This window comes from Glycine max, chromosome 11 (genome assembly GCF_000004515.6).
Source record: "Glycine max cultivar Williams 82 chromosome 11, Glycine_max_v4.0, whole genome shotgun sequence".
Taxonomy (NCBI): domain Eukaryota; kingdom Viridiplantae; phylum Streptophyta; class Magnoliopsida; order Fabales; family Fabaceae; genus Glycine; species Glycine max.
Genome location: NC_038247.2, coordinates 4,848,480 through 4,862,734, shown reverse-complemented (window position 1 = coordinate 4,862,734; position 14,255 = coordinate 4,848,480). Strand labels below are relative to the sequence as shown.

General features: G+C 31.2%; 1 protein-coding gene across 1 annotated transcript; it reads right to left on the bottom strand.

The window, feature by feature from the left end:
• Positions 1-8,019: 8,019 nt before the first annotated feature.
• Positions 8,020-9,748, bottom strand: LOC100783673 (UDP-glycosyltransferase 72E1). The gene has a single exon (XM_003538793.5). The coding sequence runs from the start codon at positions 9,635-9,637 to the stop codon at positions 8,147-8,149; it is 1,491 nt and encodes a 496-aa protein (XP_003538841.1). The 5' UTR covers positions 9,638-9,748; the 3' UTR covers positions 8,020-8,146.
• Between the last annotated feature and the right edge of the window lie 4,507 nt (positions 9,749-14,255).

Here is a 14,255-nt window from a genome sequence, read left to right as displayed (position 1 = left end):
AAAGAAATCGGTTATAAGGGTTGAGTACACATACGTATACATTAGGTTATTAGATTATGGGATTCACAATTTGGGGCATGCATGCATTCATGAGGATGATGTATCGTGCTCGCTACGATGATGATGCAGTTCTCCCTGGTGACCTCATTGTGGAAATTCTGTCATGGCTTCCGGTGAAATTGCTTTTGCGATACAGATGCGTTTGAAAATCTTGGAACTCTCTCATCCTTGATCCTTATTTTGTGAAACTGCACCTTCAAAGATCATCACGTAACATTAACATCCTATTCACGTTCTTAAATCCCAGCTTGGTCCATTGATGATGATGATGGTGCTGGTGTCTTCCCATTGAAGCAGAAGTACCACGTCATTGGGGTCTGTAAGGGATTGGTCTGTTTGATCGCTAAAACTCGTGAAGACTCTACGACTTTCTCGGTCCGATTTTACAATCCGGCTACAAGGTTAAGATCCAAAAAATCGCCACGCATAAAAATAGGTTCTAAGAATGTAATGGGCTTTGGCTATGATGATTCGAGTGACACTTACAAAGTGGTGGCAATTCCGAACTTGAAATAAAAAATCTTGGACTCTGTTGAATAAGGTTTAGTTATGAGCATCTTAAAATTTCTCATTGGATATTGATGTATGGGAACCGCGAGGTCATGCTGATGGGCGACAAATCAGAGTTGGAACTTGTTCTGTATAGTGGGAGGGATGATAAAGTAAAGCCTATGATGTTGGTGGCAAACATATCAGAGTGGGAACATGTTCTGTTACTTCTGTGTAATGTGACAAGTAATTATGTTCAAACCTTGGTTTTGCCTTATCATGTTTGAGCTGTTCTGCAACTATTGGCTTGTGTTAAATCATGTGAGTCATTTTGGAACCTTGCCATTTCAAAGACATATTATAGTGTGAAAACATTGTGTGGCTGACTAATTTGTTAGTTCATTTCATTCTATTGGCTATTGTTATCAAAATCTTTGGAGTTTGGATTAAAATCTTAAAAAAAAAATTAATAATAATTGATTGAGCTGATTAAAAAAACATAATAATTGATTGACATTCTATTGGCTATTGGCTATTATAAATTATTTTTCCAAAAGAAAATTTGCTTATCTCCTGAATGTTTAACTGTGCACCATATATTGAATTATGAATGATCTTCCCTTTCCTGTGCTTTTGTTCTTGTAACGATCATACACCTTGTGTTGGGTTGACACTATGAAGTTCAGTGTCAATAATCATACACCTTATCTTTTCTTATAGAATCAAAAAGAAAAAAAAACCCCACAAAAACAACAAAGAAAAAGAGAGAGAATAGAAAAAGAAAAAAAAACGAAATCAGCTTGTGTCCCCTACTTTTGCCATGTCTATCCAAACAATCGGGTTGCACAACAGATCATTCACTCCCTTTCTTTTGCTCCAACCTTACGGCCATACCCCCATTATATTAACTTTCTTTCAACATTGTACTTTACTTTCTTAATAAAATAAAAAAAAATAGAATGTCAATCATGTGTTGTTGAAGCTTTGGGAATTGTCTTGTCTTGGATTTTTCTTTCTTTATCATTAGGTTCTTGTTTTTGTTCTGGGTTTGAATTCACTTTGCCATGCGACGGTGCTAGTTAAAAAAATGTAAATATGTTGAAGAGCTAATTAAAAATCAAAATTGAAAAACAAATAAACATATTTATTATATTAAAAATAGATAAATCATTTAATAAAAAGAAACCTGTATGTATCGTCCTTTTCTAAAGAGCTTACGTAGGGATAGTTGGACAATCAAAATAAGTTAACAATAATAAATAAGAGAATAGATTCAACTCATTCAAGTCGTGTGACCGTGAGAAATGTCAAGTTTGGCTGCTCTAGCAATTAATCAAAGTAAGATGCCTTAAAATCTGGGAAACACATGCATATAGGTTAACCTATCCTCTTGTCTTGTGAGTGTTGAATACTTGAATGCACTCCATCCTTCGTTCTTAGAAAAGGCCACTCATATCCATGCTGTCTAAAATGAAATTATTGAATAAAGATCTGAGCTTAAATTTTAGTGTATTTGTTTGAAATAGTATGGTTTTTTGAGATTAAAAAGTAGTTTGATATTCATTCATCAGTCTCATTATGAACTCAATTGCATGTGCAGTCGCATTTATCTATAATATCTGCAAAATCAAAGATGACGACAATCGACAAATCCCAATATTTTGGACGATTTCCCGCCCCAATCAAACTGACAGCGTGTTTATAGAAACAAGTTTTAATCCACTTTGAGATACCAAAATCACGTCAAAGTAGAAAAGTGATGCAGAAATTACATTTATTTGCTTCTGTCCAGACGTGACATGGTGTTTTTTTTAAAACACGCACAGACTGAATCTGTGTGAATTGTGATGGATATCTTTTGCATTAATCCAAAAGCTAAGCTATTCGTGTGTGAGGAATATGAGACTGTTTTTTTCTTAGCTATATAAATTGTTCTCATTATGTCATTCTTTTATTATATTTTTGCTGAATTGGCTGACAATAAGGCCAAACACATAATTATATATTACTCAAAATAAAGGGGTCAACATTTGTATTCATTCTCATGAAAGTTATAACAAAATCAGATAAACTATCATAAAAACATATATTCCTATCAATGGTTAAATCATTTTTAGTAAAACAATTTGTTATATTATTTATTTGATACAGTACATAAACAATGAAACATGAAGTAAACTTTTTCTTGATCTTCATAATCTCTCAGGCAACAAGATCTATAAATTGGTCTTCATGATATCTGGATCCTTCACAAGCTTGACAATTTCAGCATAATTAGTCTCAACAATAATTGCTCTATAACCCGAATCATGGGTCATATTCATACCAAATAGAATGACCCAAAGCTCAGTTTTCAAAATAGTACAATGCCCAAGTCTTCAGAATATAGCTAACTTTCGCCTTCCAGAAGCATCGTGACTGCCATTATCATCATTTGGTGCTAATATCGTATGAGTGAGCTTGCTTCTATTTATATCATGTACACCACTCTAAACACTCAGCACCAGAGTATTTGTCCACTTATTATTGAAGATGAATTCATTCCTTCTCTACCAAATATGATCAACAATAGTTCCAAACATAGTGCTTGACTTCACCTTTCTCTTTGTTCTCATGCTGCAAACATTTATGGTAAGCTAGCTAGTCATATCACGGTTAAAGAACACAAATCCAACATTCATATTAAATTCTCACCATATTGGCTACACCCTTTTACAGCCTTTAAGTGCGTGCATCACATCTTCTACCTTATCTTTACACAGCAAGCAAATGACATCATTTGTCATATGCTGCCAAAATCTCAACTCATTTGTAGGGCTACACTCTATGACCAATTTTTCATAAATGAAATATAATCCTTTACGGGACATCCCCACGCCAAATGTTTTTAAACAACATAGATTCTTGAAGAGTATGAGCATTAGACAATTCGAGATAAGTATCTTTAATTGAAAAACACTCATCAACAATATTATTCCACTCAAATAATATGTTTTACTAGCCATGCAAGGTGGCTTTAACGTCTTTATAATTTCAACAACATTCACCGGTAAATCAACAACAATTCGCTCCAAAACCCATTCTCCTTTAGCATTGACATAAAAACACATCGGAATGTTCTCCGCGTGACTGGTTTGTCCACTCCAATATTGATCTAGCTTACCGTAATTTGGGACCCAATTATCTTTCTAAAACTGCACAATTCTACCATTGTCCACTCTCTAGGTCATATTTGGCAATAACTTATCACAACGCTTCATAATCCTCCTCCAGAGATTAATTTTGGGTCAATGCTTATCAATAATAGGTGGTACATCATTACCACATTTGTACCTTGCACGTACAACTTATACTCATAAATCATTAGGTCTCGTATCTAATTTCCACCCCACCTTCATTAAAAAAGTTTGGTTCATAATACTAGCTTTCCTCAAACCAAGGCCGTCATTTATTTTTGGAATACATAGAGAATTCAATTTTGCCATTGAATTTTGCTAGAGGTACTTGTGTGGTCCCAAACAAAATCATGACATTTTTTGTCAATTTCTTCACACACCGAGGACGATAATAGAATAGTTTGCATCAAATAGGTGGGCATGGCTTGAATAATAACTTTTGTTAAAGTTACTCTATCTATTATGGATAAATTGAACGTTTTTCAATTGCTCAACTTTTGATTAACTTTGTCAATAATAAATTATTGATTATGCTTAGACACTCTATCATGACAAAGAGGGATCCTTTGTTATATGTGACCCTATGTTTGTAAATAGATTTAAATTTATTTTTGATTGATGTAAGTATGTAATTTTTTTATTTTTGATCTCTTTGAATTTTTTTTAGTCGTTGTAAGTTTATATTTTTTAAAACTTTTTATTCATATATTTTGTTTTGTTCAATTTTAATCCTATAAATTTGTGTTAGTTTTATCAATTTCAATTTTTTTAAGTTTGTGTTTTTTTAAGTTTAATCATGATAAGTGTGAACATATAAGAACTAAAATTGAAAAAAAATCTTAAAAGGATAAAATTTAAAAAAAAATTACATGGATTAAAAAAAACTTACAATTATCAAAATTAAAAAAACAAAAACTTATGTAAACTAAAAAAAAACTTACAGAAATAAAAATAAAAAATAGAAATTTATAAAAATTAAAAATATATTTAAACCTAAACCGATTTACCGTGTTGCTATAAGAAAAATGTCAAGTTGAAGTTCACGGATTATGCCCATCAATATATAAAACCCGATTGAAAACAAGTCCAAAAAAGTTATATAAATACAATGACTATGTATATTTAAATTTATTTGTTAAAAAATGTTTTTTATAAATGAAAAAAGTTTTTATTTTTTATTTTTTATTTTTTAATATGTTTATTTCAACTATTTTTATTTTAAAAATATTATATATTTTTTATTTTTTTAAGAAATAAATCCTGTCTATTTATATAGAAAATAATTTTTTTAAAAATACTATTTTTGAAATTTTAAACATATTAACCCAATATCAATCAAAGTAACAAAAGGGAAACAATCCCATGTGATCTGGTCATGTCCCCCGCGGTGCGATAATGGGGGGAAGAGAACAGATGCAAAGCAATTTTAGTATAGGCAATATTATGGTTATATGTAGGCCAACTTAACCCTAAAAAAGCAATAAAAAAAAAGGGAAACAATCCCATGTGAGGCAAGTAATAATATTAATCAAAGCAATAGAAGAGTCATGTTAACCTATTTTTAATATTAATTAAAATTTATAAAATTATGAGTGAAAAAAGATGAAAAATAATAAATTTAATAATTAATGTGATAACAAAGTAAATAAATAAATAATAATAAATTCTAAATGTAGTTTTATATTTAACGTAAAATATGTTTAAGATCCCTTAAAATTGAAAATTTCATCATCATAAAAAAAATTGTATTGATTTAATTCATGTAAAAATAAAATATTTTTGTTGGTCTTAAATTATAATTTCATTAAACGTTTTCATATGTGACTAACATATTTAATTAATTTTTCTTTTTATTTTCTCAAGCAAATACACTTAGAAGTTACAAAAACTCATTATTATTTCATTCTCCTACTCTCACCCGAAAGTGCAAGAAAATCACATAAGAAATGATAAAAAAAATTGTAATTTTTTGAGATTTTCAACTGCCAGAAATGATTTAACTAATTTTGCGAGTTTAACTGTCACAATTTGTTTAATTAATTTATAATTAAATTACACATATAAGTTTATATTACTTTTTAACAAAATTATTATTTTAGACTAATAAAAATATATTTTATTTTTATAAGGATTAAATTAATAAAAAAATTATAAAAAAGAAATTAATATTTTTAAAATTTTAGATAGATGTCAAACATATTTTATCCTTATATTTATATTTATTGATTATTCATGTGAGGCCGACTGGTATTTGACTATACGATAAAGGTTGCGTACGTGCTATGCTACAATATTTGAGTGTATTTGACTGTCTGAACATTTGACTGACTTCGCGAGTATTTGGTCAACAAAATCATATTGCCCTTGTTAATCTTTTTTTCTTGTACGTATATTTGACTCTTAATTAAATTATTTTGTTCGATTATTCAGAGAGTTACAATTCATTTTTTAGAGAAGAATTACAATTCATACTATTATGATTTTGTTACAATTGGCAATTGCATGCAACGCACCTTTTAATAGAGGTATTTGATGTGTATATATAGTTTTGATATCAAATATTTTAAGAATTAAACAATAAAATTCGTATAAAGAAATAATGAAAAATAATATACAAACTGGCAAAGCAAGACTAGAATTAAATTACATCTAAACCTTACTTTAATTTCTATTTTTTTATTTAGATCGCGTATATCTTTAATCTTTGATAGGAGACAATCGTATTCTAATCTTTATTTCTAGAGAGTATTATATGGTGTTGTTAGTGAATGTTGACTGCTTCATGAAACCTAACGATTCGAATTTCCAAAGAACTATAAGATATGATTAAGGATAATAATATATATTTTTTTCCGATGAAAACTAACAAGAGACAAAATATCTTGCATTGTAGAGCAGTCTCAAGAGGAAGAGACTAAGTTATCTCTATATGCAAGTTGCTCTCCAAGTAAGCCAAAAGTATTTGCAACAATGTTGCCTGCACAAAATTTATAAATTTATTAAAGGGCTGTTTTTTTTTCTTTTTATAATTATTTAAATATTTAACTTCTAACCAATAATAATTTATTAAATTATTACTTACACAAATATATGTATTAGTTTTATTTAAATATATGTAGTAGTTATTATTATAGTTTTTTTGTTGAGTAGTGTAATAATCACTCAATATAAATCTACCTATATCGTTGAGTAATCTACATGAACATTTTATTAACTTGTAAATTTTTATCATTATTTTCTAATCGATTTACATAGTAAACAAAATGAAAAAGGTGATAACATTTCCTTAACTTCATAAATAAAAATACAACATGCACTTGCCATGTACTGTAACACTAGAGTACGAATTCCTAAGGGAAGGGCAGGATTCATGCTTACAAAAGAGAAGAAAAGAAAATGTAAATATAAAAGCGATATGATATGTAGAAAAAAATATTGATATATAAATGCATTAATATTGTGAACACCAATTATATATTATTAATTTTTTTCTGTCTCCCTTTGTCACTTATTGTATTTATCATTTTATACTCTTCAAAACTTAAAAAATAAAATAAAAATTACACTCTTCAATTACTCACTCTCTCTCTCTCAATTATTACCCTGACCATGAAGTATGAAGAAGCATGAAATGAGTGTTTCTGATTTATATCCATATATTATTTACCCTGACTATGAAGTGTGAGGCAAAATCATAGGAATGGGAAAAAATAACAGGAATGAACAAATTTTGAAAATAATATAGCATATTAATAAGTGATATTTTAAAATACAACTTTAGATCGTTGTAATTTTTAAAAAAATAATAAAATTGTGTTTTGAATCACTACGTACTTCAAATATTTTTTTTTTATAAAAGTCATGTTCTTATAAATGATTTTAATATCTTTTTTATTTTTTTTTAAATGATGAAGAGTCCTAAGTTAGAAAAAAAAACACTAAATCATTTTTAAGAACACAATTTCTATAAAAATAAAATAAAATACTTGAAGTCATATTTTGGAATACGACTTCATTGTTTTAAAAAAAAATTATGATATTCTAAAGTTATATTCTATAATATGATTTCTTAATAAGAAGTCGTATTTTAAAATACATGCAACTTGTCCATATCTTGTAATTTTTTCAAAATTTATTTTTATATTTTTTTAAAAAAATAAACCCATTTCTTTGATTTTGCCTAAGCATGAACTAAGGACTTTCAAGGGGTACCCAATTATTTGTCTAAAACTTGAACAAAAATTGTGTAGAACATATATTTTTACTACAAAAGCAATTTCATATACTAATAATATGACATCAAATTAATTTTTATTAACGTAACATTTATCTGGCAGAAATTAAACCTAGACTTGAGTTGTAAAACATGCACTGTCACACATATCCTTGAACACAGCAAACCGAAGAAGATAATTTAAAGATCAAGAGCAAACGACGTCGCTGAGCACATCAGTAGTGGTAGTAGCAGTCCCTAAGTAGTCAGCCTCAGAAGCCTGCGCATGAACTTGACAGTCCTTGTTCATTTGACAAAGCCAATGATGAGAGGATCCAAACTTAGACAAGGCTTTCTCTCCACTCACTTTCAGCTCCTTAACCTTCTTCCTCATACCAACTCCTTCTTTATCCACCATCACTCTTCTCACCAGCTCCGCTATCTCTTCTCTTCCCACAACTCCTCCTCCTCCCTCCCCCGCCACGCGCACCGCCACCCCAAGCTCCTCCGACAGCATAAACGCGTTCATTTTCTGCTCCGCGTATAGCGGCCACGCCACCATGGGAACCCCGTTGAGCACGCTCTCCAAGACGGAATTCCAACCACAGTGCGTCACGAAACAACCCGTCGCAGGATGTCCCAGGATCTCCGCCTGCGGGGCCCACATGGGGACCACAACCCCCACCCCTTCCGTTCTTTTCACAAACCCCTTCGGCAAGTAATCAAGCACCACATCACCACTGCCATTTTTCGATACTTCGAAAAACGAGCCACTCGTGTCACCCTCGCACGGTGGCCGCACCACCCAAACAAACCTCTGCTGACTCAGCTCCAACCCCAACGCCACTTCCCTCATTTGAACCTCTGACATGGTTCCACCGCTCCCGAAAGACACGTAGACGACCGTCTCAGCCGGTTGCACGTCCATCCAACTTAAAACCGCATCCTCCGCTTTTTTCTCCACGGTTCTAACTAGCGGTCCAACCGGATACACCGCTCCCTTCGTAAACCGGCCCAATATCCCGTCCTCTCTCACCGCCTTCGTCGCAGCGGGCTCCAGATCTTGCCACGTGTTCATCAAAATTCCGTCTGCGGTTACTATTTCCTTTGCCGCTGCGAGGTAACCTTCGTACATCTCCCCTATAGGCGATAAAAACGGTTCCAGCGTGTCCTCGAACCGAACCGCTTCGCAACCGGGAATCACAAGCGGTTCGTGGTGTTCCGCATGGCGTTCAATCATTTTCTTGTCCATAGCGGGAACGTATACGGAAACCGCAGAGAACCAGGCGCTGGTGGCGAAGTAAACGTAGGTAAGCATGCCGAGGTCACGTGCAATGGGAAAAGCTGCAAGACCGAACATGTCGACAATGAGTGCCGAAGGAGGAGGGAGGTTGGTGGATAGAATGGAAGACCGCAAAAAGGGTATGGAGTCGATCATGGTTAACATAATTCGTGCTGCTAAGGGCGGGTTGGGTGGTAGCTTGTGGGAGACATCGATGGGAGGGACAAGGACGATGTTGAGATTGGATGTTTGTTGGAGTATGTGAGAGGTTGTGGTTGCGGAATCGGTGGTGACGATGAAGATGGTGACGTGGAAGGAATGGTGAGTGAGGAGGCGTTTGCCTAGCTCCAGCATGGGAATGAGGTGCCCCATGCCGGGGCTGGCTACAAGTGCTGCATGAGCCTTTGATGTTACCATTATTATTCCGACTTGCTTTCTTTTCTCACTCTTTCAGCAAAACACCAACACTGATAGTTATAGAGATTAATTCAGATAACTGATAACCCTGTACCGTCTTTGCTTTCTTTATTACTGTAATATATGTTGACCGTAGCCTGCAAGGAAGGGTAAATGGTAACGTGTGTGTGCAGTGTCAAAATATAACTTATAGATTTAAAGGATTTTTTTTTTAAAAAAAAAGTCCGACAAAATATATTATAATTTACTAATGCATTTTACTTATAATAAAAAAAATATTTCAACAATGTGATATTATTATGTATTGAGATGAGATCATAACAGTGTAGCTTCCTGTGCTTTCTTTTTTTGATATATTATTCACTTATTATTTTTATCAAGATTATTTTTCTTTTTTTCTCTCCATCATATTGGATTAATTATCTTATCTCATATTATATCTATCTCATTGACTTTGATAGTTAATAGTAATGTAATACGTACGCTTAGTCACTTTCACACGTATTTTATAACTACTCATTAATTAGAAGATAGGGTAAAGCAGGAAAAAAAAAGTACGAAAGTTAAAATAAGTGATGAAATAGAAAATCATAAAAAGTAATTTAAAAATAAAAAATATAGATAAAATTTTAATTATTATGCCAGGTACGTAAAATAACTTACTCTAAAATTCAATTGCATATCACCAGTGCCGTGACTTTTAAAATAATTATAATTATTATTATAAAAATTAATAAAGTTATCATAAGTTTCTAATTGATTGATAATATAAAAAATTATCATATATATTTTTTTCTCACAAAGATAATAAATCCTTTAATAAATAATTGGTTAAAAAATTCACAACAAATTTATTGCTGACGGAGGACCTTACTGTAAGTGATGGTTGAGCTATTAATACAAGAGCTGGACCTAGTTCATATTAATGTTATGATTTTTTTTTAAAATTTATGAAGTTATGTTTTAGAACAAATATTAAACAACTTCTAATATTTATTTTCAATTGATATCTTATTGTAGGTTCACATTTAATAATTGCTAAAAATACTTAATTGCTAAAAATACTTAATTGAAATATGTGGATTTAAGTAATTATTTTATCTTTTTTCTTATTTAAGATTTTATTTATGTGTTTTTGATATAAATGGTTAATATGTAATTTGTTCTCTGTAATTCGTTATTTTGTTAGATTTCACATGATTATTAATGGATCATTTTGCATGATGTTGAATCGGACTGAATCAGATTGAACTACATTTTTGGAGCAAGATTTAGTAAAAACTTGAAAGGAAATTTTCAACTCAAATGTGTTTAAGTTGGGATTGAAGGATTCAAATTGAAGTTCCTTTTTGGAGAAGATAAAAATAAAGTTATAGAGAAAAATTAGCTTCATCAAAACAATTTTTGACTTAAGTTGAATTTAGTAAAGGTGCAGAACTATGTAGTTGCCGTATTTGTTTAAGCCCAAAATTTTATGATTGAACAGACGCTCACTTAAATACAGATTTTTTGGGTTTGTATAAATACATTTTCTCGTTTATTTTAATGGGAAGCTTCTTCATTGTGTAAAAATACATCCTTTACTAAAGTTCTTTTTCTCTAACTCTCTTATTCCATTGTTCTTCCATCTTTCTTGCTTTTGGATGTTGTTTATGGAAATGGATAGTTAAATCCTCTGTTATTAGGGTCAGATAGTATCCGAACCTTATGCTCTCACTTATGTTCTCATGTATTTCTTTTGAAATAGTGTTATATATTCATTTTGTTCTTCAATGTTAGCGTTTTACTCCTATGCTTCATGCTTGTTATGGATTGGCCACTCATAACTTGATTTCTTGGATGAGATTGTTATTGGAAAATAATTTCTTTATCTTAAATTATGGTAAAATATCCATTAAACCTCGGAGCTAGGGATAGGAAGATGAAAAATGGTTATCTTTGGGTCATTGAGCTTAAATGTGCAAGGGATTAACATTTAATTGAGAAACTTAGGTACTTTGTCCTATAGAATTAGGGATTAGAATACCATTTTTGAACTATGACTGATATTAACATTAGATTACAAGTTGAATATCACGTTTTAGCGTAAGAAGATGTTTGGTTCGAATAAATCTAACCCCAACAACCTTCGTCATCTAAAATTCATATCGTTTTATTGTGTGTTTATCTAAAATCCCAAAAATCATAATTTGTAGTTTTATTTTGCTTTATCTTTATTATTGAATGTTATATTCAAATTATCATTATTTATTTATTAGTTTAGATAGTAAAAATATGTGATATTTGATAAATATTATGCAAATTTTTGTGAGAATAATAATTCTTATTTATTAAATACTACTTAATAACTTGGTATACTTGCCAACAAATCATAAACATTTAAGAACTAATTCCTCAATGGGTGGAGTGTTGACTACTTGGTTTATGACATCATGACATTATGTTGACTACTTGGTTTATGATATTATGTTGAACTAGTTCCTCACAATAAAATAAAATTCAAGCCAAATGAAATTGACCTCTACGTGTTATGTAATGGGGCCATGGGGGCTCTGTGAAATGGGTTTATGCGCTCCCTTGTTGAGTGGGTAAAAACTGAATTTAAAACGTGAAAGGAAGTCGAAGTGGCGTGTCGAAGACATTTATTTTCACTTTTCAGTAGGACGTTCTCTAAATTTTTCTGCAGTTGTATGATTCATTAGTCTGCACGAGCACGACGACCATGTGCTCCAATTTTTTAATTCATCCAGCATCACTCCTGTAAATTTCATATCATGAGTGTTTTTCTTTTCTTTTTCAGGACATTTTCTTATAACTTACTTTCTCTTTCTATTTCATCTCTTCTCGCCGTTGATTTTAATTTTTATCTCATAATTCTCCATCTTTTCCAAAGTCGGTTGGTTTGCATAGGTTAGCAGTTGATCGTAGTTGATGAAGTGGTGGTGTTAGTATATTTCAAAGACGAGTAAGGCTCGGAGTGAATGTGCATGTAACTTAAAACGATTAATCTGTTCTTTATATTATTCAGAGATTGATTTAAGGCTCTTGCTAAATACACCTCCTATATTACTTGATTTATATGCTTACGTTCTGCGCCGTAGTTTAGCAAACTTGTTAGGCCTGTTTAGCCCAGATACTGATAGGTGTTGCTAGGTGCACCCAGCAGTATTGCAGGTGCACCCAGAATTTTTTTAATGCCCAAAATGCCCTTGACTTGTTGGTCCTTTTTAAGTTGCATTTTCTGTTGATTCGTATGAATTATACGGATGAAATTAATCCGTAAGTATGAAGTTCATTTGTACAAAGTATACGGATCAAGTTGATCCGTATGGTTTATACGGATGAAGTTGATCCGTAAGTATGAAGTTCATTTGTACAAAGTATACGGATCAAGTTGATCCGTATGGTTTATACGGATGAAGTTCATCCGTATAAACCATACGGATGAATTGGTTTTTTGGTTTTTTTTTAATTCATTAAAGTTTTATTATTTTTAATTATTAATATGTTAAATTACTCATTTGCGCATTATAAAATATTTACTATTAAAAAATTTAATATATATTAAATTTTGTAATAGTAAATATTTTTATTTATAAAAAATATACGGATTAAATAATTAGAATGAGTTATATCAAAATTAATTGTCATAAAATTTATTATTTAAATTTACATGTACATTAAATATACATTAGAAATTTTAGTGTTATCTATAGCAACACTATTTATTTTATAATGTAATTGACTCATTAGCTCAGTTGGTTAGAGAAAAAAAAACTTTTGAATTGGGCTTATACAGATCATCTTGATCCGTATGAAGATGATCTGTGGGCCTCATACGGATCAACTCATACTGAGGCCCACAGATCATCAATTTCATTGGGTGTGCGTAGGAGTGTCTGATACTGATTGATATAGACAGTTATACCTTCACAGAAACAAAATGCAACCATAATTTTCCTCTTCTTTTTTTTTTTTTTTTACTTAACACAATTTGCTTTCTTGAGCAACATGAAATTGGTGCATTTAGGAACTTGAAGAAAATAACTAGATGTGCTTGTTCTAAACTTTTATCTACTTTATTTCCCCACCAATCTGAATGAGAATAAGCTTCAATTTATGTTACATATTTTCCTTGACTTTTAGGGAACAACGCACCAAAATCTTGTGTTCCTTTTGTAAGTACCTTAGAGATTTTTTTAGCAACAACCATGTCAGGTGTGAGTTTGTGTGGCCTTAATGTCACTCATATATCAGTTAATCTGTCTACTTTCATAAATCATAACTAATATTAGGCCTGCTATTACACAAAAAGGGTATGGATCCCATTAACTGCTTGAAAAAAGTACCATCATCAGACTTATCAGACTGTTCTTTCTGTGAATACATTCTCTCTCCTGTTTTTTCCAATGTACACCACTTTGTGCTTTGTGAATAAAAGCACAAAATGGTGTACATTAAGAAAAAACATGAGAGAGATAGTATATTTAGTTTTTTTCGTAAATACACATTATTTCTCCTAGTTTTTTTCAATCTAAACTACTTTATAATTTAATTTTCAATATACACTATTTGGGACTTTCTCTCTCATTTTTATTTTTTTTAATTTAAAATATTA